This window comes from Streptopelia decaocto (assembly GCF_964273445.1).
Source record: "Streptopelia decaocto genome assembly, chromosome: 3".
Taxonomy (NCBI): domain Eukaryota; kingdom Metazoa; phylum Chordata; class Aves; order Columbiformes; family Columbidae; genus Streptopelia; species Streptopelia decaocto.
This window is the reverse complement of record NC_138656.1, coordinates 12,221,331-12,248,050: the sequence shown is the minus strand read 5'-3', so window position 1 is coordinate 12,248,050 and position 26,720 is coordinate 12,221,331. Positions and strand designations below refer to the sequence as shown.

Here is a 26,720-nt window from a genome sequence, read left to right as displayed (position 1 = left end):
GGGGCTGTTAACTTTTGTAGTACTGTTTAGTGTCTATCGCTGTAGTGGAGTTAGACTCACGAACAGTACACCTTTAATAACGCAACTCCTGAGTTAATCTTCTTTAGAGGTCTGCATGACATTACTAGCTATAATCTAACCCTTCCAGGTTATTGTAGATGCACTTATGGGCATAAGATCTTCTTTGGGAGAACTAGGTATTTTCTCATTATGCACACTAACAGCCTTTCACTGAACGTCATCAAATTTCCATGAAAATCTGTTTAATTTTCACTGTCAAGTTGCAGAGTTTACCCCATCTGTAAAAGGATCTTAAGAATTGTTTCTAATGAGTTGTCCTCTAACTACCTCTGAATTATGCAGATGAGATTCTCTCTGATGAACCGATGGAAAATGAAAGCAGTTCACCTTTGGAACAGGCAGGTGCAGGATGTGTGCAGGGAAGGAAATGCTGAAGCAGATAAGTCCCTGCTGTATGTGGAGCCATTCCAGGACAACGCCTTGGTGGTTGAAGCGTCCACCCATACCCATTCCTAGCTGTGCCTCATTGCCGTATGTCCTGGGAAAAGGTACAGCTGCTTGGGCTGCCCATTGACCAGCTGCTGAGAAGGTGTGTAAGGTTTGCTGAGTTGCATGTAATCCCTCAAAGCCTGAGCCCCAGGCAGGTAAAGCCTGTATTGAATCTGGTCTTTAACTTCTGTGTCTCAGCTTCTTTGCGGAAAATAATGTTCCATTTCTCTGCCCTTGTGTGTCCGGGTTTAGCAAACTCTTTGGGAAAGGGACCTTTTCTTGTTGTGCTAATATTAAATAACGTCAGTAAGGCGAGTGGAGTGACTGTGGCAAGAGGAGCTGCAATTGCATCGCTAGCAGCAGTAGGCATCTTCTGCCAAGGAGGTGACACCTCACCTGGAATGTTCAGAAATGCAGGGCAAGCAGGGCTGTCTGGGTTGTGGGTGCCCAGGGGTTTGTCTCCCACCTTGGGAGGCAGGTGCTGATCACTGCCACCTCCCTCCTGCTCGTCGCGAGGTGGATCAAGGGAAATCAGGTTACAGCAGAGATGGGCTGCAGCTTTGCCATCTGCAGAAGAGTTTGAGAGAGTCTGGCATGCTGGGTCAGTGGCAGGAGTCCAAGCCACTGGGAGTATCAGAGACTCTTATCCCTTTTGGGTTATGAAGGACAAGGAGGACTCTGCTGGCAGATGGTGTCTCCAGTCCAGTCTGCAGGGTCTCGCTTGCACCCAGCTACAGCTGCAAAACAGTGTTGATCTTTGTGCTCCCCAGATGCTGTATTCCTGGAATATTTGTATTTATAGAAACTTTTGCTGAGACCACAACTGAGATGTGATTATGTGCCAAACTCTGAAATAACAGTAAATGGAACAACCCTTGGCTTGCACATGGCCATGGAGGAGAAAGAAGGTGGAAGATGAAGCAGTTTTTAGTACTATGAGCTTTTTGATGGCTGTGTTATGAGTCTCTGCTCCAAGGTGCAGGTATACAGGACAGACAGATGTATTCCCTCCATGTCCTAGAGAGCTGAGTTGTCCAAGGGCTCACTGAGAGCTTGTGGCTGAGTGGGAAATGGAATTGAAGCTTCTCAAGTGCTTGAGACAAGTTGCCTCCACCTTCCCTCTCTAACTAGCTCATCTCAGGTCCTGTGTGCCTTTCAGCCTGGGTGGCTACCCAACACTAGAGAAATCCCAGGCTGCTCTGTGGTACTCTTGCATCTAGTTTTGCTCTGGTTTTAATTAATTGCTTTTGCTTTTCAGAGAGTCATTTAATGGGGCTTGGCTTGAAAAGGGGCTGAAATGCCATGACTCACTCTGCACCACGTGTGGGGAAGCCACCTACCTCTTAAACGCATAGCCCACCTTTGAATACTCAGGGAAAGCCATCAAAAGGGTTAAACACTTTATTTAGATGGCTTTGTTTGTTACGTGTGTGCTTTGCTTGTTCTGAGAATTAACGCAAGATAGGCTAAAAGTTCATTCATAAGAGTATTAAAGGATAATTATGATGGAGTAAATGCAGCAGGTCAAAAGGCATTATGATGAACAGAATCATAATATAAGGCTTGGGAAAATAAGCTGAAATGTACAATGCCCAACATCACTCACTGGATGCCATAAAAAGTGTACTTCAGGTTCCTCCCTGGTTTTTCATTCCCAGTCTAAATTAAAGTTGCATCCACCAGCGTTCTGCGGTTCGTGCATGAACACATAATGATAATCAATTACAGTAACTTAAATTAAACTTCTGGGCAGGCATAAATATGTGACCTTTTAATATCAACAAAATGATAAAAAAGATTTGGTAGGAAATCTGCTTCAATCAGATTAGAGAAGAAGTGGGTAAAGCTGATTACAAGCCCGCTAAACACAGTATTTGGGCAGTATTTGTTCAGAAACAATAGCGTTAATTCTACTTTAACAAGTATTATCTGGAAAATCAATAATTAATGGGAACCCATTATCAACTTGTAATTTAGCACAGAGATTAGGCTGGAGGAGAAGTGAAAGCGAGTGGGCAACCTGCTTTTACTTGACCTGTCAGGCTGATGGACTAGTGAGTGACAGCACGTTTCATATATTTTTGAAGGATAGGTGGCAGAAAGACATCAATTTGGACCTTTTGCTGTTTGACAGCACCTTGCCCTCCTGCTTCCTCAAGCTTTGCAGAGGATCTGCCTTGCGCAGCCAGGTTGCTGCAGCCCAGTGGCCAGTGTCTTCGGTGGAACTTGGTCCTGGGTTGAGGGGGGACATCACCCCCATTGGGGACATGGAGAGGGGTGGTTGGAGGGACCAGAAGTGGGCAGAAGGGTGCTGTTTGCAGATGGCATGAATGGGTGCAGTCCCACTATCTTGGCTTGGATTCCCAATACCCCTCCTTAACGTCTTTGTGCACCTCCTAGCTTGTTGAAGTGTCACCTTCCATGTTGTCTCCTTGACTGACAGGACTTGTAACAACTTGTGTGAATGCATGTGAACAGGCAGATTTTCCCCAGACACCCCCTCCCTTCCCCCCAACTACATCAGCACTATTTGGGGAAACAACCTGATTTGTCCTCTGTGTGAAGTTGGGACTCGGATGTCTCATGTGCGCACATGGGTCAAAAGTGATGTGTGCACAACTTGTCGCCTGAGTGGGTCATTGCAACAGATGCCAAACAGATAATAGTTTTGCAAAGACAACATGCTTCCAGAGGATACAGATGTTCTGATGAAGGATCTGTGTGTGTGCGTGCATGCGTCTCTCTGAGTATCTTTCTGTTTGCTGGGGCTAGAGCAGGATTCTATAAGAGGAGCATCGCTGTTTGCTAAATTTCAGTGAACCACCATTTCCACTTCACTGTTGGCCTGCCCATCTTCTCCTCCTGGGCAGAGGCTCTTTTTTTCTTTTTTCCCAGAGTTGAGTTACCTACCCAGTTCTGGGCAAAACAGGATGTGTTTTGTGGGCTCTAGTCATTTAGCAGAAGAAAGAAGTGAAAGGGGTTGGGTGGGGGACCTTGGAAGGCAAGTGAATCAGTCCTAGAGGGCTTGTGGAGCCCTCCAGTGCAGCTTGACATGGCTGTGTAGACACCTCTGATTGGGATTTTTTTCCCCTGCTCAAACGCAATGGTTCAAAATGTGGTCAAGGCAGACCCTGCTGACCCAAGCAGTGGCCTATGGATAGAATAGAATCATAGAATCACAGAATCATGGAATAGTTTGGGTTGGAAGGGACCTTCAAAGCTCATCTAGTCCAAGCCCCTGCAATAAGCGTGGACATCTTCAACTAGATCAGGTTGCTCAGGGCCCCAACCAGCATGACCTTGAATGTTTTCAGGGATGGGGTATCTACCACCTCTCTGGGCAACCTGTGCCAGTGTTTCACCACACTCACTGTAAAAAATTTCCTCCTCGTGTCTGGCCTGAATCTGCCCTCCTTTAGTTTAAAATCATTACCGCTTGTCCTATTACAACAGGTCCTGCTAAAAAGTCTGTCCCCATCTTTGTTATAGGACCCTTTGAAGTACTGAAAGGCCACAATAAGGTCTCCCTGGAGCCTTCTCTTCTCCAGGATGAACAACCCAAACTCTCTCAGCCTGTCCTTATAGGACATATCACCTCTTTTAGCAGAGCAGTGGATAGAGCAGGAAATAGTGACATTTTGAGCTAGCTTCATGTTTCCCACCAAATCTGCCCTTACTAGTGGTGTGGGTGAAGGACACCAGGAGAGGATGAAAAGCTCAGGAGCTTTACTTGTCTCTCTGCTTCCACTGGCTGCATCCTCCATCTTTGAGTTGTTATGATGATGGGCTTCATCTTTAGAGGGTAGCTGAAAGGCTGATATCCCAACACTGGCAGGATGTAGGCTGGGCTTGGGCAGCCTGGGTTGTGATGGGGGCTTCCTAACAGTCAGCAAGGCAGGATGCTCTTGACTAAGGGAACAGACTGAAGCCAGATTGTGTGGGTGAAGCAGCACTGTGCTACACAACTAGGGAGTGGCTTCAGGAATGGCATTTAATCATTCAACATTAACACAAGACATCTGTCACCGTCCATGGCTGTGACGGGGCTACACAGCAAAACAATATGTTCTGGTGCTCCTAATCACTGGAAAAATACTACTTTTTGCAGAGAGTTCTTTTAGTGCCCAGCACAAATCCTTCTATTTTATTATAGCAATCCCAGCCAAATCCTCCAATAAATGGAGTTTTTATTAATGTGCAGCTGTTAAAAGAGAAAAAAAAATTAGAAATAAAAATGAATCCCTGAATAATCGGGCTGATCCCAGGCAGTAAGAACAAACAGGCCGACCAAATACTTACAGCTTTTTGGTATTATTTAAAAATATGATCGGGGCTTTTCTTTCCCCCTCAGTTTTTTTACACAGGACTGATTAGATTTTGCTCAGGAAAATCTGAGCCACTTCTGCGGGCTGGAAAGTCAGCAAGGAGGAGTGAGAGACGCTGGGATGAGAGGCACATCTGATGCCTGTGCCTGGTATTTGCTTGCTGGCATGGTGGGGAATTTGCTCTGGCCAGGCAGTGTGGTGGGGTGCCACCATGCTCAGGGCAGCTGGGGTCTGCTTTGCAGTGGGGTCCACTTGCTCCTGTGCAAAAGTGAACAGAAGAGAGTATCAAAAAAAAGAGAGGGTGGTAAGAGGCAAGTGACAAAAGCCCTTTGACCATTGCAGCTCACATCAGATGGATAGGGTGCTTTGCCTTAATCAGTCAGTTTGAGGTTCTTTGCCTTGAATTGGAGCTTTCTAGGTGAAATGTCACTACCTGAAGTGCCATTTTGCTGTTAAAAAGGAAAGAAAAACAATCCCATGTGATGTGGTGGGTGAGGTAGGTGCTGAGTCAGGGACAAGCGTGATGCCTTCCCTGGGTTTAGCCGCAGGTCCTTTCCTCATGCACAGCTCCTGGCTTGCCAAGGCATCTACAAACACTGTCTCATGGATGAAGAGGCCTGTCACAAAGGGAATAAATCTTCCTTTATGCTCACTATTGCTGCTGGGAGACCTGGTCCCACCCTGCTACGCCCATGGCACAGCCATGCGACTGCAGGAAGCTGGAATAAACCAGGTCCCAGGCTACAGTCCAGCTGGGCAATTAAACAACCATCAGGATCCATTTCCTGATGGCTCTAGCCCAAAGGAGTGTGCTGAACAAGCAGAGACGTGCTTGCTAGCCCAGGGTAGCTATGCTATCAAGCTTTGCTTGAGTGTTCTCTACCCTGCTTTTCAACTCAACAGAACTTTCTGAGGACGCGGGATGGGATTGTGTATGAGGCTTGCCTGCATTGCACTTACCTTTAAGGAGGAGCTCATGTCACCTGCTGGGAAGTCTGTCCCTGGGTAAGACCTGGACTGTGGTTTCAGCAAGGGCTGGAGGCACATACTTGGAGTCCCGTATGCCACATAAATCCAGCTTTGTGCAGGGAAGCTGGGAAACTTCTACCTCTAACATCTTGCACGGGGAAGCTCTCCTGTCCCTCCTCCTCTGCACCAGGGGCAAAGGCACAGCCTGGTGTTGTTTGTCACAGATTAATGCATTTACCCATGTGGAAAAATGTCATTACCACCAGGGCTTGGCTTTTCTTTCCCCTTGAACCACTCCTGCTGTGCTGATGAGGGGCTGACTAATCGCCTCTTTTCTCAGTTTGTTCCTGGAGATGGCTGCCCCATGGCTCGATGTGCATCATACATCAGCCGGTTCATGCCGGTTCACTCTCAGGGCTTTCCACCAACCCGAGCATCTCCTTCACCAAACAAATGAACAGTCAGCTGTTGCACGCGGCCACGAGGCTCTTCGTCACATCTCCTCTCATGAGCTAAAGAAACAAATCATAGGATCATAGAATGTTCTGAGTTGGAAGGGACCCACAAAGATCATTGAGTCCAACTCCTGCATAGGACAAGCCCAAAGTTCACACCATGTGTCTGGGGGTGTTATCCAATTTCTTCTTGAACACTGTCAGGATTGGGGCCATGACCACCTCCCTGGGGAGCCTGTTCCAGTGCTCTACCACCCTCTGGGTAAAGAACAAAGTGGAGGGTTACTTAAAAAAAAGGAAAGATGGGCCATGGACTCCCAGCTAGGAGGGGAGACACATGTAACCTGCTCAGGTGTGCTCCAGATCATTATGGTGATGGGATGGCCAACAGAAATATGGGGAAGTGGGGCAGCACACCCACAGCAATGGGTCCCCTCCCAGATGGGCTGCATCCACCCTCAAAGATTCTCTGCTGGCCTGGGGCAGTGAGCAACCCTAAATGGACCTGGAGCAGAAGTTTTTCTGCCCTGGGCTGGGCATGGCGACAAGAGCAGAGGGAAGAGTGTTCTCTAGGTTTTCTGCTACCACCACCATGCATTCAGCTCCCAGGAGGCTGAAGGGTGCTTTGGCTGGCTGAGCACTGCAGGAGATGCAAAGAATGGTGAGCAGGGGAATGCTGAAGGAAACTGCTAACTGGGCATCCCTACACCAGTGAAACTAGAACCTTTTTAGGTATCAAGCAAAAGGAAACAAAAGCCTTTCCTACCATTGCCAAATAGGAAGAAAATAAGTTTATTCCACCTTCAAAATCCAGCCAAACCTCGAGCTGAAAGGGAAGACTGCAGACAATGATCCCTCAAGGGAGAGGTTTATTTCTTTCTCTTAATCCTTTTCCTCCTTTTTTCCCTGAGTGTGACAATACCAATAATATTAGTCCTTATTTGAGGTGACTAAGTAACTGTTCATTGTTGGCAACATTCAATCTGCTCATTTTGGACAATATGTTCCTTTTTGACACCAGGGGCCACCTTGACCATGTTGGAGGAATCATGTCAAAGCAAAGGTCAGGAGCTGGTAGGAAAGCTGGAAAGTCCTTTGTGCTAAAATCTGTCCTTTGTTACAGGAAAAATTAATCCCACAACAACATTTTACACATTTTACAACTAGGTGCTGCCAATGAAAGAGATGAAGAAAAAGGAAGGAGAGGAGAAGATGGCTCAGGAGTGACATTGGTGAGAGCAGTGCTGAGCTATGGAAGGAGACACAGGCAGCAAGGAGTCCGTGCAGATTGAAAACTGCTCTTTCTGCATCCAAAAAGAAAATTGCAGAATGTAGTGTAAGAGTGCAGAAAATGCATCCCTGAGAGCATAGTGGGAAGCTGGGCATGAAGTGCTCTCCTGCAGGATCAAGTAAAATGGGTGAAATGAGCTATGGGAACCCTGCCTCTTATATCTGTATTTCTAACATCAAATAGTGTGATTGCCTGCAAAGGTGAGGGAGCCAAGCACATATGCCTCTGCTCATATGAGAAAGAGAATGCATGGATGGGAATATATTTGATTTTATTTTTATGTTATTTCTGTAGGTCCTTTAGATGGTATGTTTGGGAGAGGATTGCTTTGTTAAAGGGTCATTTGCTTGTGTAATACCAGATGGGCTGTGTGAGACAGCCACGTATCAGTCTCTTTAGCTAAAAGACCTTAGTTTATGTCTCTTGGGAGTCCAGTGCTTAACTGTGAGGGGAAGGGGCTGTGAAATTCATTAATGAACTATCTGTACTGTCTGAAAAGAAATTGAGACATTGCTTTGTGTTGGGAAGACATGCTCCAAAATCTTCTAGCTCTTCTGCCAACACCATCTCCCTGTTCACCTGTAGAGAGGAGAGAGCTGGGCAACACTAGGGTATCGCTTGTCCCAGCAGATCCTGAGCCACGTTGCAAGCTGAGGCCACTGCTGAGAATGGGACCTGGACCTCTTTGCACAGACAAAACCTTTAAATTCACCTTCAAGCAGAGGCACCGCATTTCATCACCTGTTTGCATTCAGGAGAGCTGATACAGAAAATGGTATTAAAGGGAAGAGTGAGAGTAGTTGCCTGTGTGCATGGTGTCCTCTGCTTTAATTAGGTTAGCTTCTTTCATGGCAAGTGCTGTCATACCAAGCTAAAAATCAATATCATATGGCACAGCACTCAGATAGCAAACTTGGAGATAAATTAAAGGAGAAGTAATTCTGTCAGGTCTCATAGCATCATGCCTACAGTTAGGCATGGTTGAACTGATTTGGAAATGCAAATGCTTAGGCAACACCTTCACCTAGAGCTGAGCTGGTCTCTGCATCACTTTGAAGTCAGAATAAAGTGAAATCCCCCTTTCTCTACACCCAACAGAGATATACTAGAAATACTGTAATCAATATTTTGTGTGTTTTCCTGGATTTCCCTGTGCCTCCAGGGCCAGCCACTTGCTTCCAGCTTGCTGCAGGTCAGGGCAGGGAAGTGGGAAGGGATGTATTTGTCGTGGGAGGCTTGTTTCTGGCGAGGTACTGGTTATGATCATGGAGAAAGTGCTGCCTGGGGACTCACCATTCCCCTCGATGGGGCACTAGGAAGGCCATGGGAGGCAGCAGAAAGAAGAAAATGCAGAGAGGTTCAGATGTTGTGACAATGAGCACTAGACAGGCACTTAGAGAAAAATAGAGTGGTTTGCGGGGTGGGTGGGTAGAGGGGTCTGGGAGGGAAAGAGGCTGTGAAGTGGAGAAGAGGAAAGTCAGGGCAAAAAATCAACCTTCAAGTCACCAAAGGAGCAGCCAGGTCTCTCAAGGACCATTGCATCCCTACGAGGAAGAAATCATGTAAAGGGAGTAAGAGGCTGTCATGGATAAGGAGCTCCAGTCAAAACTCAGGTGGGAGAAGGATCTTTATGTAATGTGGAAACGGGACAGACCACCTGGGAGGAATATAAGGGGGCTGTTAGAGTATGCAGAGATGTGGTGAGGAAGGCCAAGCTCCACTTGGAAGTAAATCTGGCCAGGGACATCAAAGACAACAAGAAGGGCTCCTTCAAGTACATCAACAGCAACAGGAAGTTTAGGGGAAATGTAGGACCACTGCTGAATGAGGAGGGTGCCCTGGTGACAGATGCTAAGACTGGCCCTCAGAAATCCCAGACCCTAGACGTAGGAGACAAAGTGTGGCAAAAGGAAGAGTTTCCCTTGCTTGAGGAGGATCAGGTTAGAGATCGTTTAGACAAACTGGACATCCACAAATCCATGGGCCCTGTTGGAATGCACCCATGAGTGCTGAGAGAGTTGGCAGATGTTATAGCTAAGGGACTCTCCATCATCTTTTAAAGGTCTTGGAGAAAAGGAGAGGTACCTGAGGATTGGAGGAAAGCCAGCGTCACTGCACTCTTCAAAGAGGGCAAGAAGCACGACCCAGGAAACTACACACCAGTCGGCCTCACCTCCATCCCTGGAAAGGTGATGAAACTGCTCATTCTGGATGTCATCTCCAAGCATGTGGAGGAAAAGAAGGTTATCAGGAGTAGTCAGCATGGGTTAACCAAAGGGAAATCATATTTGACCAAGCCGATAGCCTTTGATGATGGTATGACTGGCTGGGTAGATGAGGGAAGAGCAGTGGATGTTGTCTACCTTGACTTCAGCAAGGCTTTTGACACCATCTCTCACAACCTTCTCATAGGCAAGCTCGGGAAGTGTGGGCTGGATGAATGCACGGTGAGATGGATCATCCTGGGGTGTATTAGAAGGGGGGTGGCTAGTACGTCAAGAGAGGTTCTCCTTCCTGTCTATTCTGCCCTGGCGAGACCATACCTGGAATATTGTGTCCAGTTCTGGGCCCCTCAGTTCAAGAAGGACAGGGAACTGCTGGAGAGAGTCCAGCACAGAGCAACAAAGATGATTAAGGGAGTGGAGCATCTCCCTTATGAGGAAAGGCTGAGGGAGCTGGGTCTCTTTAGCTTGGAGGAGACTGGGGGTGACCTCATTAATGTATATAAATATGTAAAGGGTGAGTGTCATGAGGATGGAGACAGGCTCTTCTCAGTGACAACCAATGGCAGGACAAGGAAATGGGTTCAAACTGGAACACAAGAGGTTCCACTTAAATTTGAGAAGAAACTTCTTCTCAGTGAGGGTAACAGAACACTGGAATAGGCTGCCCAGGGAGGTTGTGGAGTCTCCTTCTCTGGAGACATTCAAAACACGCCTGGACACCTCTGGCAGGGGGATTGTACCAGATGATATTTTGAGGTCCTTTCCAATCCCAAACATTCTGTGATTCTGTGATGAACTGGCTGGATGGTAGAGCTCACAGGGTTGTGATCAACGGTGCAGACTCTGGTTGGAGGCCTGTAGTTAATGGTGTTTCCCAAGGGTCAGTATTATGTTGAGTCCTGTTCAACCTGTTCATCAATGACCTGAATGAAGAGACTGAGTACACCCTCAGCAAATTTGCTGATGGTACCAAACTGGGAGGAAGGACTGACACACCAGAAGGCTGTGCTGCCATTCAGCGAGACTTGGACAGGCTGGAAGACTGGGCAGGGAAGAACCTGATGAAATTAAACAAGGGCAAGTGTAGGGTCCTGCAGCTGGGGAGGAATAACCCCAGGCACCAGTACAGGTTAGGGGTGGACCTGCTGGAAAGCAGCTCTGCAGAGAAGGACTTAGGAGTTCTGGTCAACAACAGGTTGACAGTCAGTCAACAATGTGCCCTTGTGGCCAAGAAGGCCAACTATATCCTGGGATGCATTAGGAAGAGTGTTAACTATTCTGCGATTCTGTGATTTGCAGCCCAGGCATCTCTCCATTGTTCCTTTACCTCTGGGGACTAGTGGCTTCTAAATCAACCTGGTTGTCCCTGAGTTTTTCTAACACTTCTTGCTGATGGTGAGGTGAGGCATGCTCTATTCCCCAGCATGTTGCTTGGTATCTGAAGGCCAGCCACATCAGGAGACTGGAGTTCTGGAGGCAAGCCAAGATGTCCCATGGAAGCAACCAATGAGTCTGCCACAGGTTGGGATATTTTATGATGTTACACCCAGAGGGAATGTAGAGCTGCAGTAGTGCCCACGGCACCTGGATAAGATGCCTGTACTAGGATCCAGCAAGATTTGGCTCCCAGATTTGCTTGTCATGCTGCCTGGCCATGGGCAGGTCCCTTCCCCCTGCTCGTTCCACATAGCTCACACAGCATCTGCCCATCACTGCCAACAGCTTGAGAAGTGGGCCCATGCAAACCTCATGAGTTTCAAGAAGGCCAAGTGCAAGGTCCTGCGACTGAGCTGGGGCAACCCCTGGTGTCAATGCAGGCTGGGAGATGAAGGGATTGAGAGCAGCCCTGCAGAGGACTTGGTGATACTGGTGGATGAAAGATTGTACATGAGCCGGCAACGTGCACTTCCAGCCCAGAAGGCAAATCATATCTTGGGCTGCATCAAAAGGAACGTGGCCAGCAAGTCAAGGGAGGTGATTCTACCCCTCTGCTCTGCTCTGGTGAGACCCCACCTGGAGTCCTGTGTCCAGCTCTGGAGCCCTCAGTACAGGAAAGACATGGACTTGTTGGAGAGGGGCCAGAGGAGGGACACAAAAATGATCAGAGGGCTGGAACAGCTCTGCTGTGAGGACAGGCTGAGAGAGCTGGGGATGCTCAGCCCAGAGAAGAGAAGGCTCCAGGGAGACCTTATTGTGGCCTTTCAGTACTTCAAAGGGTCCTATAACAAAGATGGGGACAGACTTTTTAGCAGGACCTGTTGCAATAGGACAAGGGGTGATGGTTTTAAACTAAAGGAGGGTAGATTCAGGCTAGACATGAGGAAGAATTTTTTTACAGTGAGTGTGGTGAAACAGTGGCACAGGTTGCCCAGAGAGGTGGTAGATGCCCCATCCCTGGAAACATTCAAGGCCAGGCTGGAGGGGGCTCTGAGCAACCTGATCTGTTTGAAGATGTCCCTGCTCATGACAGAGCCTTGGACTAGATGAGCTTTGAAGGTCCCTTCCAACCCAAACTATTCTATGATTCCATGATTCTGTTCTATGATTCTATGATCCTCCAGGCTAAAGCATGGTGAGTTCCCCCAAGCCTCCATATCTAGGTGGCAAATGCTAAAACTGTGTATGTCAGTGGAGATATTCTGAAAGACCTTGCTAGCCTTCAATTTATTTTAACTTATTTTCATTTCATCTCATTATCTGATTGAAGGCCAAACATCTGAATGAAGAAACTGGCTGACAGTCTTCCAGATTGGAAGTTAAGAATCTAAGTTCAGTTCAAAACTCACTAAGGTCATTAAAAATCTTCCAGGGGGTTTTCATTGTCCTTGGGTCGGGACCTTCTTGGGAACAAAAAATTCTCTGCTATCTCAAATGTGAAAGAAACCTGAAGTGGTGGTAAAATGCTGTTTTTCCATTAAAAAAAAATATATAAAAAAATATATATATAAATATACACACATACATATATATATATATATATATATACATACATCTGACTCAACTGCTTTGGAATGACTCCATCACTTGGGAAGTTTCATTTCCAGGGCATGTACCAAAGCAGGACAATGTCTACCCCTCTCTTGGGAGATGCTGCTTTAATGAATGTGGCAGCTATTGTGCGTGCTTGGGAGCCTCACAGCTGCTTTTCTTCTGCTGATATTCTATTTTCTTTTCTGCTTTAATGATTGTTTCTCTAATTGACTCGATGATTTCTGTTTAATTAGCACATTTTGGAGGAATGATCAAAATATAATAAGATAATCAGACAGGCATAGTGCGGAGGAATAATAGCTCCTTTGTGGGGCTAATTGGGGTGTACAGTCCATCAACTAGTGTGGGGCTCCCCACAGTTGGATATTCCCAGCCTAGCTGTGCCATGCACCCAGGACTTCCAAGCACCCACATAGACCCAGCTCCGGTAGTAATTTCATTTAGCTTTAATAAGCTGTGAATGAACACCAAGGGGAACTGAATCTGGACCTGCTCTGCTTTGCTGTTGCCTAGATTTTGCAGAAGGCTGCAGAAGCAAGTGGAGTTTGCCCAGGACCTATGGCAGGCATGAGGCCCTGGGTACCACCAGGCAAAGCATCCCCAGGGAGGGCTGTGTCCCACCTCACACACCCTCTATAGGACAAGAGGGGGTTATCGAGAGGCGGTGTGAGATGGGCAGGTAAATGGAACTAGAAAACAACAACGAAGTGGAGTGGAAGCAAAAAGCACCAGACAAAGGAGCAGCCAGAATTCAGAGCTACAGCTCTTGTGCCTGCTCCACCTGGGTTTCTTCCTGAACATCGTGTCCCTCGTGTTCCCATATATCACCTCAGGGTTTACACCTCTGGGAGAAGCCCCAGTCTCCTCCCTATGAGCAAGCACAGGGCTTTCCATAGGCTACATCACCTATAGCTCCTGGAGATACACGGGGTGAGCTCTGCTTGCTAACCAATTGCCCGTCATGCCTCTAGTCACAGTTGTAGGTGTAGCACCTTGATGATCATTTGTTTGCCCTGTGCTTGGCTAGAAATTAATTAGGAGATGGGTCCCAAGCCTTTGTGACAGCTGTCTGTGTGCAGCACTTCCCAGCAGTTTGATTAAATCTGTGACACTCCAGATGTGAGAGCCCTGTGCATCAGCACATGGTTTGCTCCACTTAACTGCACTTAAACTGTGACTGCTCTTCTGGTTTTAATCAAAGGCAAATGCTTTAAGACAGAAATCTGTGCAGAGGAATTAGTAGGGATGTCTCTGGGGCATGTGGAGCAGAGTGGGACTTGGAAAGGGACCCCCCCCTCCGGTGCCAAATTAGGGCTGCCAATGCGCTTGTAGTAAGCTCATCTGCCAATGCTACAGCATGGAGCAGGTGGCATGCATGGCCAGCCGTGGCTGCACTAACCCTGCAAACACTTTACTTCACCCACATAAACTTGGGCTAGAATCAAATAACTTTTTGCAGCCTGACAGTGCTGGGAGCACAGATTTTGCCATTTGTTTAATCCAGCCATGCCATCTGTCCCTGCAAATCACAGAATCACAAGATGGTTAGGGTTGGAAGGGACCTCTGGAGATCATCTAGTCCAACCCACCTGCTAAAGCACGTTCACCCAGAGCAGATTGCATAGAATCATGTCCAGGTGGGTTTTGAATGTCTCCAGAGAAGGAGACTCCACGACCTCTCTGGGCAGTCTGTTCCAGTGCTCTGTTGCCCTCAAGGTAAATAAGTTTCTCCTCATATTCAGATGGACCCTCGTGTGCTTCAGTCTGTGCCCATTGCCCCTCATCCTATCGCTGGGCACCACTAAAAGGAGTCTGGTCCCATCCTCTTGACATCCACGCTTGAGATATTTATAAATGTTGATGAGATCCCCTCTCAGCCTTCTCTTCTCCAGGTTGAACAGACCCAGCTCTCTCACTCTCTTTTCATAAGAAAGATGCTTCAGGCCCCTCATCATATTTGTAGCCCACCACTGGACTCCCTCCAGTAATTCCTTGTCCTTCTTAAACTGGGGAGCCCAGAGCTGGATGCAGTACTCCAGATGGGCCTCACCAGGGCAGAGTAGAGGGGGAGGATAACCGCCCTTGACCTTTTGGTCACACTCTTCCTAATGCATCCCAGCATACAGTTGGCCTTCTTGGCCACAGGGGCACATTGTTAACTGATTGTCAACCTGTTGTCGACTAGAACTCCCAAAAGTCCTTCTTTGCAGGGCTGCTTTCCAGCAGGTCCACCCCTAACCTGTACTGGTGCCTGGGGTTATTCCTCCCCAGCTGCAGGACCCTACACTTGCCCTTGTTTAATTTCATCAGGTTCTTCCCTGCCCAGTCTTCCAGCCTGTCCAGGCCACACTGAACAGCAGCACAGCCTTCTGGCGTGTCAGCCCTTCCTCCCAGTTTGGTATCATCAGCAAGCTTGCTGAGGGTGTACTCAGTCTCTTCATTCAGGTCATTGATGAACAGGTTGAACAGGACTCAACATAATACTGACCCTTGGGGAACACCATTAACTACAGGCCTCCAACCAGACTCTGCACTGTTGGTCACAACCCTCTAAGCTCTTCCATCCAGCCAGTTCATGATCCATCTCACCATGCATTCATCCAGCCCACACTTCCTGACCTTGCCTATGAGGAGGTTGTGAGGGACGGTGTCAAAAGCCTTGCTGAAGTCAAGGTAGACAACGTCCATCACGCCCAAATGGAGGATATTTGGCCATTACATATATCTACTCCTAACTGGCCAGAACCACACACATAACCCACCACTCAGCCCTGGCTCCAGGCTGATGAAAGTCTCATGAACCACATCACAAGGAGGAAGCCCACCTGTGACTCAGAGGTGGGTATTTAGTTTGTTGAAATACAGATGTGCCTCACTGCAACACCCCCGTCTTTGCTGCTGTCTCCCCACCAATGTGCTGTTTCTTGATCCATTTTACCTGTGTGTCAGAGGCAATATTTTCACAACAGCCACCACTTCCTTGTGCTCCCAGCAGGACACAGAGGTGGCAGAAGAAAATCCCTTTTTCTTCTCTCCACACTTATTGAGGCAGGAACCTTCACCTTGGTCTTCTACCCTTGCCAAGTTGCCTGCGTTGCTTTTGGCTGGTTGCTCTCCCCAATGCACTCCACTCCTGAGCCACCTCATACCCATGCAAGGTCCACCATGGCCACTAGACAACCACCTGAGCTTGCCCTGCAGAGCAGGCACCCAAGGGCTGTGGTTTTGACATCATCCCTGGGGATCAGGCTCCAGTCTTGCTCCTGCACCAGGTTGTCAGGAGAGGATGCGGGTGTGTGGCAGGGATTTGGCAGGGAGTGCCACTCTGTGACTGCTGGTGTGAGTCCAACGAGTGGGTGTGCTGCAGGAGCTGGGCTTTCAGAAAGAGGTTCTCCATCCATCCTGGAGCACCACAGTCTCTTCCACCCTGAGATGCCTGAAACTGTCAGATGGTCCTTTATTATTGACCTGATTCATATCTAAACCAGGGAGGTGAAAGCTGTCTTATCCCATTACTAATCCCCTAAACCAGGCCCTTCAACACCTTCTCCTTGCCTCCCCTTCCTCATCACTACAGCAGGTCATTGCAAGATAAGTGAACATACTTCTGACATTTCCCTAAGTCTCACATCCCTGCAAAGACAAGGCCCCAAAAACCCTCCAGCTGCTGGTTTGGGACCATCATTGGCTGAGGAGGGTCTGCCAAAATGTTGCATGTATCTGTAATTTCTCAAGGACTTGCAAGGCTTGTCCCTGGTGTCTGAAGGAGACAGCCCCAGGCACCTGGCCCATCCTGTGTGACCTCACGATGCCATCCCACAGAGTGCTACAGGGCATGGTGGGTACATGACATAGTGCTAGAGCAGCCACAGGGAGGAAGGGATATCTTTGGGACTGTCCCATCTCCCTGTGCCACCCAGTCCTGTAAAGTGTAGCAGGGAGCAGGGGACAGGGGTGTGCCAGTATTGGCTGTGGGCTGCACCCACACGTGGGACACAGGTCTGCACTGGGGCTGGTGTACTGTGGCCTCTGTCTGCCCTGACCAGAGCCCTCCTGGAAGGGCTGGGTGCTGGGGCACCCTGGGGCTGCTGGGCCGGCTGATGCAGGTGTCCTGCCCATGAGGGGTGGGGGCGGCTGGCAAACCCTGGGGAAATTAGAGCAAGGGGCGATGTTTGATGTTCTGCTTTTTAAGCGATTAATAATCTTTCAGCGTCGGAGAATCAGCTGAAAATCTTCCCTGGAAAATAATGAGCAGAGAAACATTTACTGATTAGTCTAATCCCAGCTAATCCTATCTGATGAGCATATATCAACATATCCCTTAACTGATTTATTGTCCAAAGGACTGGAGGATATGCCCCTCTCCAGCACAACTGGGGGAGCTGGTGGTGGCAGCCCATGTATCCCCCAGCCCTGTCCTGCAGCCCCATCCCAGGAGTGACCACATTCCCCGTCCCCCATGGCACTGCCACAGCCACCCTCTGCCCTGGGCAGCAGCGCTGTATCCAGGCCACCTCGCCAGTGTGGGGAGATTTAATCGCTATTTCCATTTCTGCATCTATCGGCTTTCTCTTGGGTTTGAGCTTTTATGTTTCATAAACTGATTAGGAACAATTATATGCGCTTTATCCCCAAAGTTTCCAAATGCCTAGGCCATATGCATATTTAAGGCTTCATCATCTCTTCCAACAGCTCAGCCTGAATGTAAACTGCTGAAATCAAGCTGATTCTGGGGCAACGTCAAAAATTAGGGTTTTATCCACTAATATCTGCTCGAACAGGAAATTTGTTGTGGGTGGTGACCGGATTATGGCGTCTAATTACTGTGGCAGATCCTCCCTGCCTAGCAGTGAAAGTCTCCAATTCCAGCAAAAATGCAGCAAAACCACTCTGGAGAAGTTGGAGAAGGTGCACAAGGGGACCCTGGGAAGCCCTGGCCCTGGACGGGATGCAGCCCTGGGTGGAGATGTGCTAAGCATCCCTGCATTCCATGCATATGGAGACCTGAATTGCTTGGTGGCTTTGGGAGTGCAACCATGCCCCCGCCTTCTGCTCCCCTTGCATGTGTTTGCCTTTCGTGTTGCAAAACATGATGGTAAAGAGGGTCCCCCACTGCAAGCCTCCAGTGCCAGCCATGGCAATTATCCTAAATGAAAGTTATTGTTCTGCTAATCCTGGGAACAGCTTGCGAGGGGAGATTTGGGTCTTTCTTTAATAATGCAAAGTTAATGCGGAGTCCCCTTGTAATTATCTTTATCAGAAGGACCCTTGGTTAATCTGAACGTCCAGCGAGGGCCCAGATCAGGCTGCCTGTGTAAGCTGGTTGTAAATCGTTTCCATCAACAGATGAAGGGAAGGGGGAAAAAGATTGCAGCCCAGGTGCAAGAATCTGGGAGCAAAAGAGAACACAGAAGCCAGACACCTCAAGGTGGCCTCAGCCCTGGCAGCAGGACACCTGGGGTCAGGGAAGGTCCTGCTCCACAGCCCCTGGCCATCCCCATCCCCAAGGTGCTGAGCAGAGGGACAGAGCAGCCCAATGGGATGCCCTGTCTGGGACATGGGGCTGACAGGCCATGGGGTAGGATGGGGATACTGGGGAGGGGAGCTGGAGTGGGCACTGCAGGGCCCTGGAAGAGGAGACACGAGGAAGTGACATGAGGACATAGCAGTGGGGTCCTGGGAGAAGACCCGGGGTGGGAATCCACGGATATGTGAGGGGGGTTTATGGGGGAGCCAGATGGCCGCGAACAGGGGCAGGGAGGGCTGAGAGGGTCCTGGGTAGGGACTGAGAAAGACCGAAGGGGAGCCGAGGAAGGGGCCCGTGGGGATCGCAGAGGACCCGGCCAGCTGATGGGGAGGATCGAGGGGCGGGGGCCGAGGGGAGGGGAGGGAGGGACAGCGGGAGAGGGCGCCGGGGGGAGACAGGGGAGGGGCGCGGGTCCGGTGCGGCGGGGGGGCCAGTGGCCGTTAATCCGGGGATTGGGAGCGCCCCCCGGGCGACCTGGGGTGTGATTGGAGCCGGGGCCGGCGGCGGGGCGATAAAAAGGGCGGTGGACCGCGGTGCCCGCTCCGGGCCGGGCGAGGCGGCGGCGGCGATGCCGGGCCGGGCGGAGCCGTCGGGGGGACGCACGGCGGCGGGGCCGGTGGCGGTGCCAGTACCGGTGGCACCCGGGGCGACGGTGCGGCCCGGCGGCGCGGGGCTGCGGGCCAAAGGCTTCGCCATCACCGACCTGCTGGGGCTGGAGGCCGAGCTGCAGCCGCCCCCTGGCCCCCCCGCCGCTGCCGCCGCCGGCTACGAGGGCGGCGGGGCGCTGGGACTGGGGCTGCTGTGCGGCCTGGGGGGGCCGGGCGCCTCGTGCCTGCTGCCCTCCCCGCTGCCGCTGTTGCCCGCCCGCGGCCCCCGCCCGCCCCCCGGGCCACCGCCCGCTGCCCGTCGCCACAAGGAAAACATCTCCGGTGAGCGGGGCCGGGGCAGGGGTGGCCGCTCACCTGTGCACGGGGACCCCCGGCCGGAGCCGCTGCAGGGGCTGCCTCATACCTGCGGCCCCAGGCACACGGCGGCGGCGGCGAGCATCCTCCCGCCGGCCCGGGATCGGTCCCGCGCTCCCTGTCCCTCCGGGCTGCCATCCCTCCGACATCTTGGCAAGGGTGGGCTCCGACCCCCTGCCCCGGGATGGCGTTACTGGTGCGGTGCTCCGGGCTCAGCCGCGGTCCTGATGCCGCCGGTTGCTGCGGGAGGGGACCCCTTCCCCGGCCCGCTCCCCGCGGGCAGCTGGAGCCGTGGTTTTGGGAGTTGGGTTTGGTCCCCCGGCTCCCACCGGGAGCGTGACTTTTCCCCTCCTGCATGCTGTTGCCAGATAAGGACAGCCTGTCTGGGGACGCCAGCGACCTGAAGATGTCCACCTCCCAGACCAAGAGGAAGAAACGCCGGCACAGGTAAAGCCCGAGACTGGAGCTGTCCCCATTGTCACATCCTCGCTGCTGCCACCAGACTCCTGCTGTCCCTCTAGTCCCTAGGCTGTGGCGGTGGATGTCCTCAAGGGAGTAAAGAAAGAGAAGGGCTGCAGCTGGGGGTGGGGGGAGGATTTTCAGGAGGAAAACTTCAGCGGGGAGGGGGCTGCCAGCCCCACTGCTTGCCATAAAGGTCTGGACTGTGTCACAGGATGCTTTCTCCTCTCGGCAGGACGGTGTTCACAGCTCACCAGCTGGAGGAGCTGGAGAAGGCTTTCAACGAAGCTCACTACCCTGACGTCTATGCCCGGGAGATGCTGGCCATGAAGACAGAGCTGCCAGAGGACAGAATACAGGTAGGTGGCTGCAACGGTCCTCTCTTCTGTGGCATCTGCTGGCTGCCAGCACCCGGCTGTCCCTTGCCCTATGCCCAGTGAGTGCTGGTGGTGGAAACGTGGTGGTACTGAGATGCTGCAGGGCACTTGCAGGGAGTGGCTCAGCTTCCATGCCCCTGGCACTGAAGAGGCTCCAAATGGAAATGCAGAAACAGGGGACTGATCTGGCTCTGGCAGCTGCTTGCTGCATATAGCTTGGCTCTGGCTCCCAGAGACCCAACTCAGGCAGGAGCTGAGGGCAATTCAGGAGCTGCTGGGCCAAGCTGTGTCCCACTAGCTTATTCGCTAGCTTGTTTCTTTGAGGGACGCATGGTACTTCAGGGCCTGATCCTGGCCCACTGTGGAGCAGCTCATTGGCTTAAGAATGAGGCAGCAGCCAGGTTGTGCCTACACCCCTTAGAATGCAGGAAGGGGGTGGGGAGATGGACCTGAGCACCCTCTGTCATCATCGGTAACTGCATTATGGACCCTTTTTTCTGGACAAGTTGGTGCTCTGTACAAAGGCAGCAGAGAGGCTCTGTGGGCAGGCAGAGCTCAGGGTGACTTCTGGCTCCAGTATCACGATCAGCCTCATGTAACGTGTGGTCCCTCTCACTCCCTTCCTCCCCTCTTTCACTTGACACCCATGTGTGTACCCTCCTTCAACCCACTTCCCCACATACTGCCCTGGTCACCCTCCCAATATCACCTGCATGTCCACACCTTGCGCTCACACACTCAAACCCCTCCATGCACCCCTGCGGCTGCCCCTTTGCCCTGGACACACACTTCCCTGTGCCCAACGGGCCCTGGATGCCTCGCCACGGGGGCCGTCTCCTCGACAATCCCACCCCTCTGTGCTCTCCTGGCTGTTACCCCTGAAGGTTTGGTTTCAGAACCGAAGAGCCAAGTGGCGGAAGCGGGAGAAATGCTGGGGCCGGAGCAGTGTGATGGCTGAATATGGACTCTATGGGGCCATGGTGAGGCATTCCATCCCTCTGCCTGAGTCCATCATCAACTCTGCCAAGAGCGGGCTAGTGGGATCCTGTGCCCCATGGCTGCTGGGTAAGTGGGAGCTTGGGGATGGAGGGGTCAGGGAACAGCTGCAGAGCAAGTGGCCCTTCCTCTTTTGTATGGCTTTTCTCAGAAAAGAATGGAGTCTCAGCCTTGAGCTGTATGCAGGCTGCCAAGAGCCCTGGCTTTTCCACTCCCGCCTTGTAAACAGCAGCTGGGAAGGGGAAAACCCTTTTACTGCGGTGTAATACAGGTGCCTGCATGTGGTTAGGTATCACTCTATAGTTGCTAGCAGCCACTGTGGGAGCTGCAGGGTGTCTAGGAAGTCATCACTCTCCCCCCAACTGAAGATGCTACCTCATACATGGTCCTACACTGAAGTGGCACTCAGAATCCAGGCTGGGATGTGCCATGGCAGCACTCCTCTCCCTGTAAGTCTTCCCTGGTGCAGGGAAGGTACAGACCAATCCTCTCAGGCAGCAGAGAGCAGGTGGCAGGGCTCTGGCTCAGGAAAGGCTCGTAGCTAGCTGTTCCTTAGGATGCAAGTGAGAGCTGAGTGAAGCAGCAGGAAGGCAGCAGGTGGTCCTGGGCAGAAACAAGCAACTAGTGCCCTTAGCTTTGCTCTCTCCCCTCTGCAAGGCATGCACAAAAAGTCCATGGAGGTGAGCAGGAAGGCAGAGAGCCAAGAGAAGCTGGCAGATGGCTGGCAAGTGGAGCAGGAGGAGGAGAAGGAGGAGCTCACTGGGAAGCAGGCCAGTTCCCAGAGGGGCTCCGACACGCTTGGCCCTGCAAAAGATTCAGAGGACACAGCCATTGACCTCTCCAGGACAGCCAAACACGAGAAGAGGGGCATACTGAGGCAGTGTGTCAACGGAGACCCACCCATGGAGCAGAAGGACAGGGACCACTGAGTTTGAGCTGCCTCAGAGAAGGACAGACATCACAGCTTCCTGGCAAGCTAATAATATTTATTGATACATATATATTTTTTCTTAAATAATAGATCTTTTATCTTAAATCGGGGCATTGTAAAACGGAGCACACACATCTCTTTGTCCCCTCACTTTCAAGCTGTTCATTTCTCAGCAGAGCCAGGGTGGAGGGTGGGAGAGGTGTCTCAGCAGGGTCAAGAGCAGCAAGAACATGAACCAGCATTGTGGTAATCACATACAGCTGCTGGGGAAGAACCACCCTTCCCCTCAGGGCTGCAAATGCTTTCCTGAGTAGGCAGGAGCACAAAGCACAGCAATGCAAGAGGAGTCGCTCCCTTCTCAAACATGTGGGTGCAAAGACAGTGCAGGAGTTTACAGATGCCTTCTCCAAGCACTTCCACCGCTGCACAGCGCCCATGGGACAAGGCCCTCTGCTTTGAACACACAGTTCTTCCACCCCAAGGAGCAGCAGAGTTTTTAAAGATGGTGGGGTTCATCCTCAAGCTGGTGTAACCTGACAGATGCACCAGTTTATACCTCCTGAGGATCTGGTCCTGCCAATGCAGCCTTATTTACACTGTGTGGCTTCCTTAACTCGTATTGGGCAGAATGGGGTAAAGACATTTTTTTTTCATGCAAAGATTTTATACACTCTTGAATGTTATCTGCCACGCTATGCATAACAGAACAGACCTTTTGGAAAACAAAGCCATAGTACCCTGGAGCAATGAAACAATTTTGTGAACTGAGATAAGAAAATGTTTTGTAATTGTCTATAAAAAGTGTTAATGTCAGAGCTATTTCTTGGTCACCCTATATTTATGTCTAAAAGCACTTTAGTGATCTGGATTTTTGAATGTGGCTCTTCCTGTTTTGTCCACCATTTATTTATTACACATCCATAAATAAAATTGTGGTGTATCTTTGGTTTTCATGCTCTGCATTGCAATTTGTACCTTATGTTGGCACATCTTGTGGTAGCTGCTAGCTTTGAGCAGATCCTTTGCAGACTCATGCCTAAACTGGGCTGGAGAGCTCTGCTGAGGCAGTGTGCTTGTTCCAAGGGGGCAAAGTGAAGCCCTTGTGTCTCTCCCCAGAAATGAAGAAATGAATCCAGTGGCCTACACCTGCCAGCAGGTGATTGATTCATGCCAGCCAAAGAGCCAGACCATGGCTGATGGGTTAGAAGGTGGTCCAAACCAGAGCACTCAGCCAGTTCCTGAGTGAAGTCATAGGGAGAAAGTGGCTCCGTTCTCCCATGGGTGGCTGAAAATCCTCTTCAGTACTGCTCACTGAAATGTCTTCTGCCCTGACAGCAGGAAACGTGCTCTGCCTCTCAAGTGTCTATGCAGTGCTCTCCTCCTCCTGCTGATCCTGCTGCTTTGGAAGGTACAGAGTTGGGCCCTGTGCCCCCATGTCTCTTGTGGTTAAATACAAGGAGCAGCTGCTCACTTGGGTCAGTTGAACACAAAGTGGGAGGTACATTTGCGGGTACCTTTTGCCTCCTAGGGGGGCACACACAGCAGCTGTGGGGTTCTAACTGCACAAGCACCCGCAGTGAGGCACAAGGATATTGTGGCCATCCAACTTCAAAACTCCTGGCTGCGATGGGTCCTCATCTCATGGCTGCGCTAAACTAGCCCCCACACACACTGCGACAGCTCTCATTGGACACCTCCAGTTTAATCTACCAGCCAAAGCATAAAGGAAAATTATCAAAAAATTCCTAATACAGCTCAGGGGGTGTGTGGCCATGTAAGGATGCTGTCACCTGTCCCTGTCTCTGCTGCTGGGCCTGGCTCCTTGCAAACAGGGAGCCACAGCCCATGCTGGGCAGCAGGAGAGAGGTGGGATGCTGGCTGGGAAAAGCAGAGCAATAGAAGTGTCATCTGCAGATTTTCTGCCTTTCCCCTCCTCCACTCAGCCAGGCCCTACTGGGCTGGTGGGAACATATGCATAGCAAATACAAGCTTTGCAGCAAAAAAAAATGGTTGACGGGGGGGCATGGGGAATGTGGTTCAGGAAAGGACCAGCCAGGACTTATTGCAGCAGCAATTAGGCTCACTGAGAGCCGAGATTTAGCACATTGGAGGCCTAATCCTGCCTGAGCAGCATCTGCAAACCTTTTATTTGGTCTGTGCCATGCTGGCATTGGATGCCTGCAATTTTTTTTTTTTGTCACCCTGCCTGTGTGCAGATGGCCTGGCTCTTTGCCTTGCGCTGGGTGCAGCACTGCAAAAGCAAGTGTGCCTCTGCCACAACTGATATAAGGGGAAACACCACAGCCCCAGACCCATGCGAGGTGCAGATAACTGCAGCGACTGAGAATGACTCACATGGAGACACAGACAGAGATGCACACACATAGAGTTCTTGTTAGCAGTGAGAGCAGAGCCAGGCAGAGATGAGCCTACCTGAGCTCTCTTTAATTAACAGTTCTCAGTTTATAGGTTTACAGATACAGGCCTGGACCAAGAGGTTAGACAGGATGTTTTTTCAAAAACTGTTATTCCAGACACACAGGCCCAGGCCCAACATTCACATGTCATACATAGGGGGGTGGTTTTCCAACCCGAGATATCATTCTCACTGGCCTGGGCTATCACTCCTTACGTTCATAAAAAGCATACTTCTGTATACCCTGTCCAAGGCCCTTTATGTTTTGACTAATTGCCATGATTTAATCATGTTAGTATTATTAGTCCAGATGGTCATGTTACTATTAATCTTCCTTTATCATCCAGGTGGCTAGAACCACACGTCCTGCCGTTCCCACAGACAACTCTCCTGTTAGTGCCTGATGGGCTCCCAGCTCTCACCTCACACTGTGACGGAGGAGTTCCAGGGAGGGCTGCTGGCCTGAGGCACTTTTTGTGTACCAGGAAGTAACTGGCATGCAGTAAGGCAAGCTGGGGTTCATATGTACCCCTATTGCTCTGTTCACAGAGTGGGAGCCCAGGGAGGTTCAAGCAAAGGGAGGTGCTGATGGATGACAGCCACTGCCCAAGGCTCAGCTCCTGGTTGCCGCCAGGAGTTGGTGGCATGATCTGGTGGGGCAATCCTGGGAGCAGGGACAGTCACTTGCCTCTTGGCTGCCTGCCCTAAGCCTAGTAGGGAAGTATTTGTTGTCTTCCATATGTCACTGTTGTAGCAGCAGTAAGAGTAGGGCAGCACATTCTTCTTCTTGTTCCTTCAGATTTGATCCATCATGAGATTTGTGGTAGCCAAACACAGCCATGGGTCCTGACAGTGCTGGTTCAGGCCAAGGCTGGTTTCAACAGAAGAAACCCTGACTTGAGGCAATGGCTGCCACTTGCTCACATCTCCACTGCTGCAGTGGGGCTGCCCATGTCAGACGCAGCAGCCATCTCAGTGATTACACCAGTGCCTGGCTGGCATGATCTTCCCTCTGTGAGGGGCCCTGTGGGTCCCTCAGCCACAAAGGCTGGGTTTGCTCAGGCAGAAGATCCCTTTGATGAGGCTTGGCCAAGAGCAGTTGGTACCATCAAAGCCACTCTTCAGCAGCCAGAGCTGCCACACGCTCACTTCAGTTCATCTCGGCTGCCAGTTGCTCTGGCACACCAGATGTTTACACAGTGCCATATATAAAGTGCTAGCCAGGGACTTAAGCAATCTGCTAAACCAATCATAGAAGAGAAAAGGAAAGAATAAAATTAGATTATTTTGGCATGTCTCTCAACTTTTACAGGATTGAAGGCTGACTGTCAGGCATGCCTGTCTGAGGGTTGCAAGGAGGTGGTGGTGCTGTCTCAGCGATGGGTCCAAAGCAGGCCAGAATGGAGAAGGCCGCAAAGCTGCACTTGCAGAAGCAACTTCACGGTGCCATTTCTGTACAGCTTAGTAATACTCATTTCGAATGGGCATTTTGTCTCAGCTGCTCCTCCCAAGCCGCTGGTTTGATTTTCAGACTGGGAGGTTAGGAAGGGACACAAACGTTTTCTAAGTGCTCCCTCGTGTGGAGCCGGCTGATGGGACACAGAGTGCAGCCCAGGAACAGAAAAAGCTGGCTGGAGTGCTAGAGGCAACCATAGAATCATTTTGGTTGGAAGACACCCTCAGGATCATTGAGTCCAACCATAACATCATCTAACTCTAGCATTAAACCATATCCCTAAGAACCTCATCTAAATGCCTTTTAAACACCTCCAGGGATGGTGACTCCACCACTTCCCTGGGCAGCCTGTTCCAACACCTGACAATCCTTTCCAGGAAGAAATTTTTCTTCATATCCAATCGAAACCTCCCCTGGTGCAACTTGAGGCCATTTCCTCTTGTCCTATCACTTGCTACTTGGGAGAAAAGACCAAGACCCTCCATGCTACAGCCTCCTTTCAGGTAGCTGCAGACAGCAACAAGGTCTCCCCTCAGCCTCCTTTTCTCCAGACTAAATTCCTTCCCCTCAGGCCAACACACCCCAGTCCACCTGTGGGGCAACAGGCAGGCATGTTTGGATGCAGAATTAAAGAATCCTTTGGGAGTTTGTTTTTCATTACTCACTTCCTGGAGCATGAAGAGGCACTTGGTATACAACAAGCAGTCCCTTCCCCAGAGCAAGGTAGGTTCTGGCAGTGGGCACACGTGCTGTCAGAGACTTCCCCTAGACTGCTCCTCTCCAAGGTTAGGTCAGCACTAACACCAATACAAGCACATCCTTATGAACCA

General features: G+C 50.5%; 1 protein-coding gene across 1 annotated transcript; it reads left to right on the top strand.

The window, feature by feature from the left end:
• Positions 1 to 18,861: 18,861 nt before the first annotated feature.
• On the top strand, positions 18,862 to 22,926 carry VSX1 (visual system homeobox 1; the record flags this gene model as incomplete). Its single annotated transcript, XM_082049128.1, has 5 exons — positions 18,862 to 19,222; positions 19,624 to 19,702; positions 19,950 to 20,073; positions 20,976 to 21,156; positions 21,745 to 22,926. The coding sequence occupies 5 exons, from the start codon at positions 18,862 to 18,864 to the stop codon at positions 22,014 to 22,016; spliced, it is 1,017 nt and encodes a 338-aa protein (XP_081905254.1). The 3' UTR covers positions 22,017 to 22,926.
• Positions 22,927 to 26,720: the final 3,794 nt, after the last annotated feature.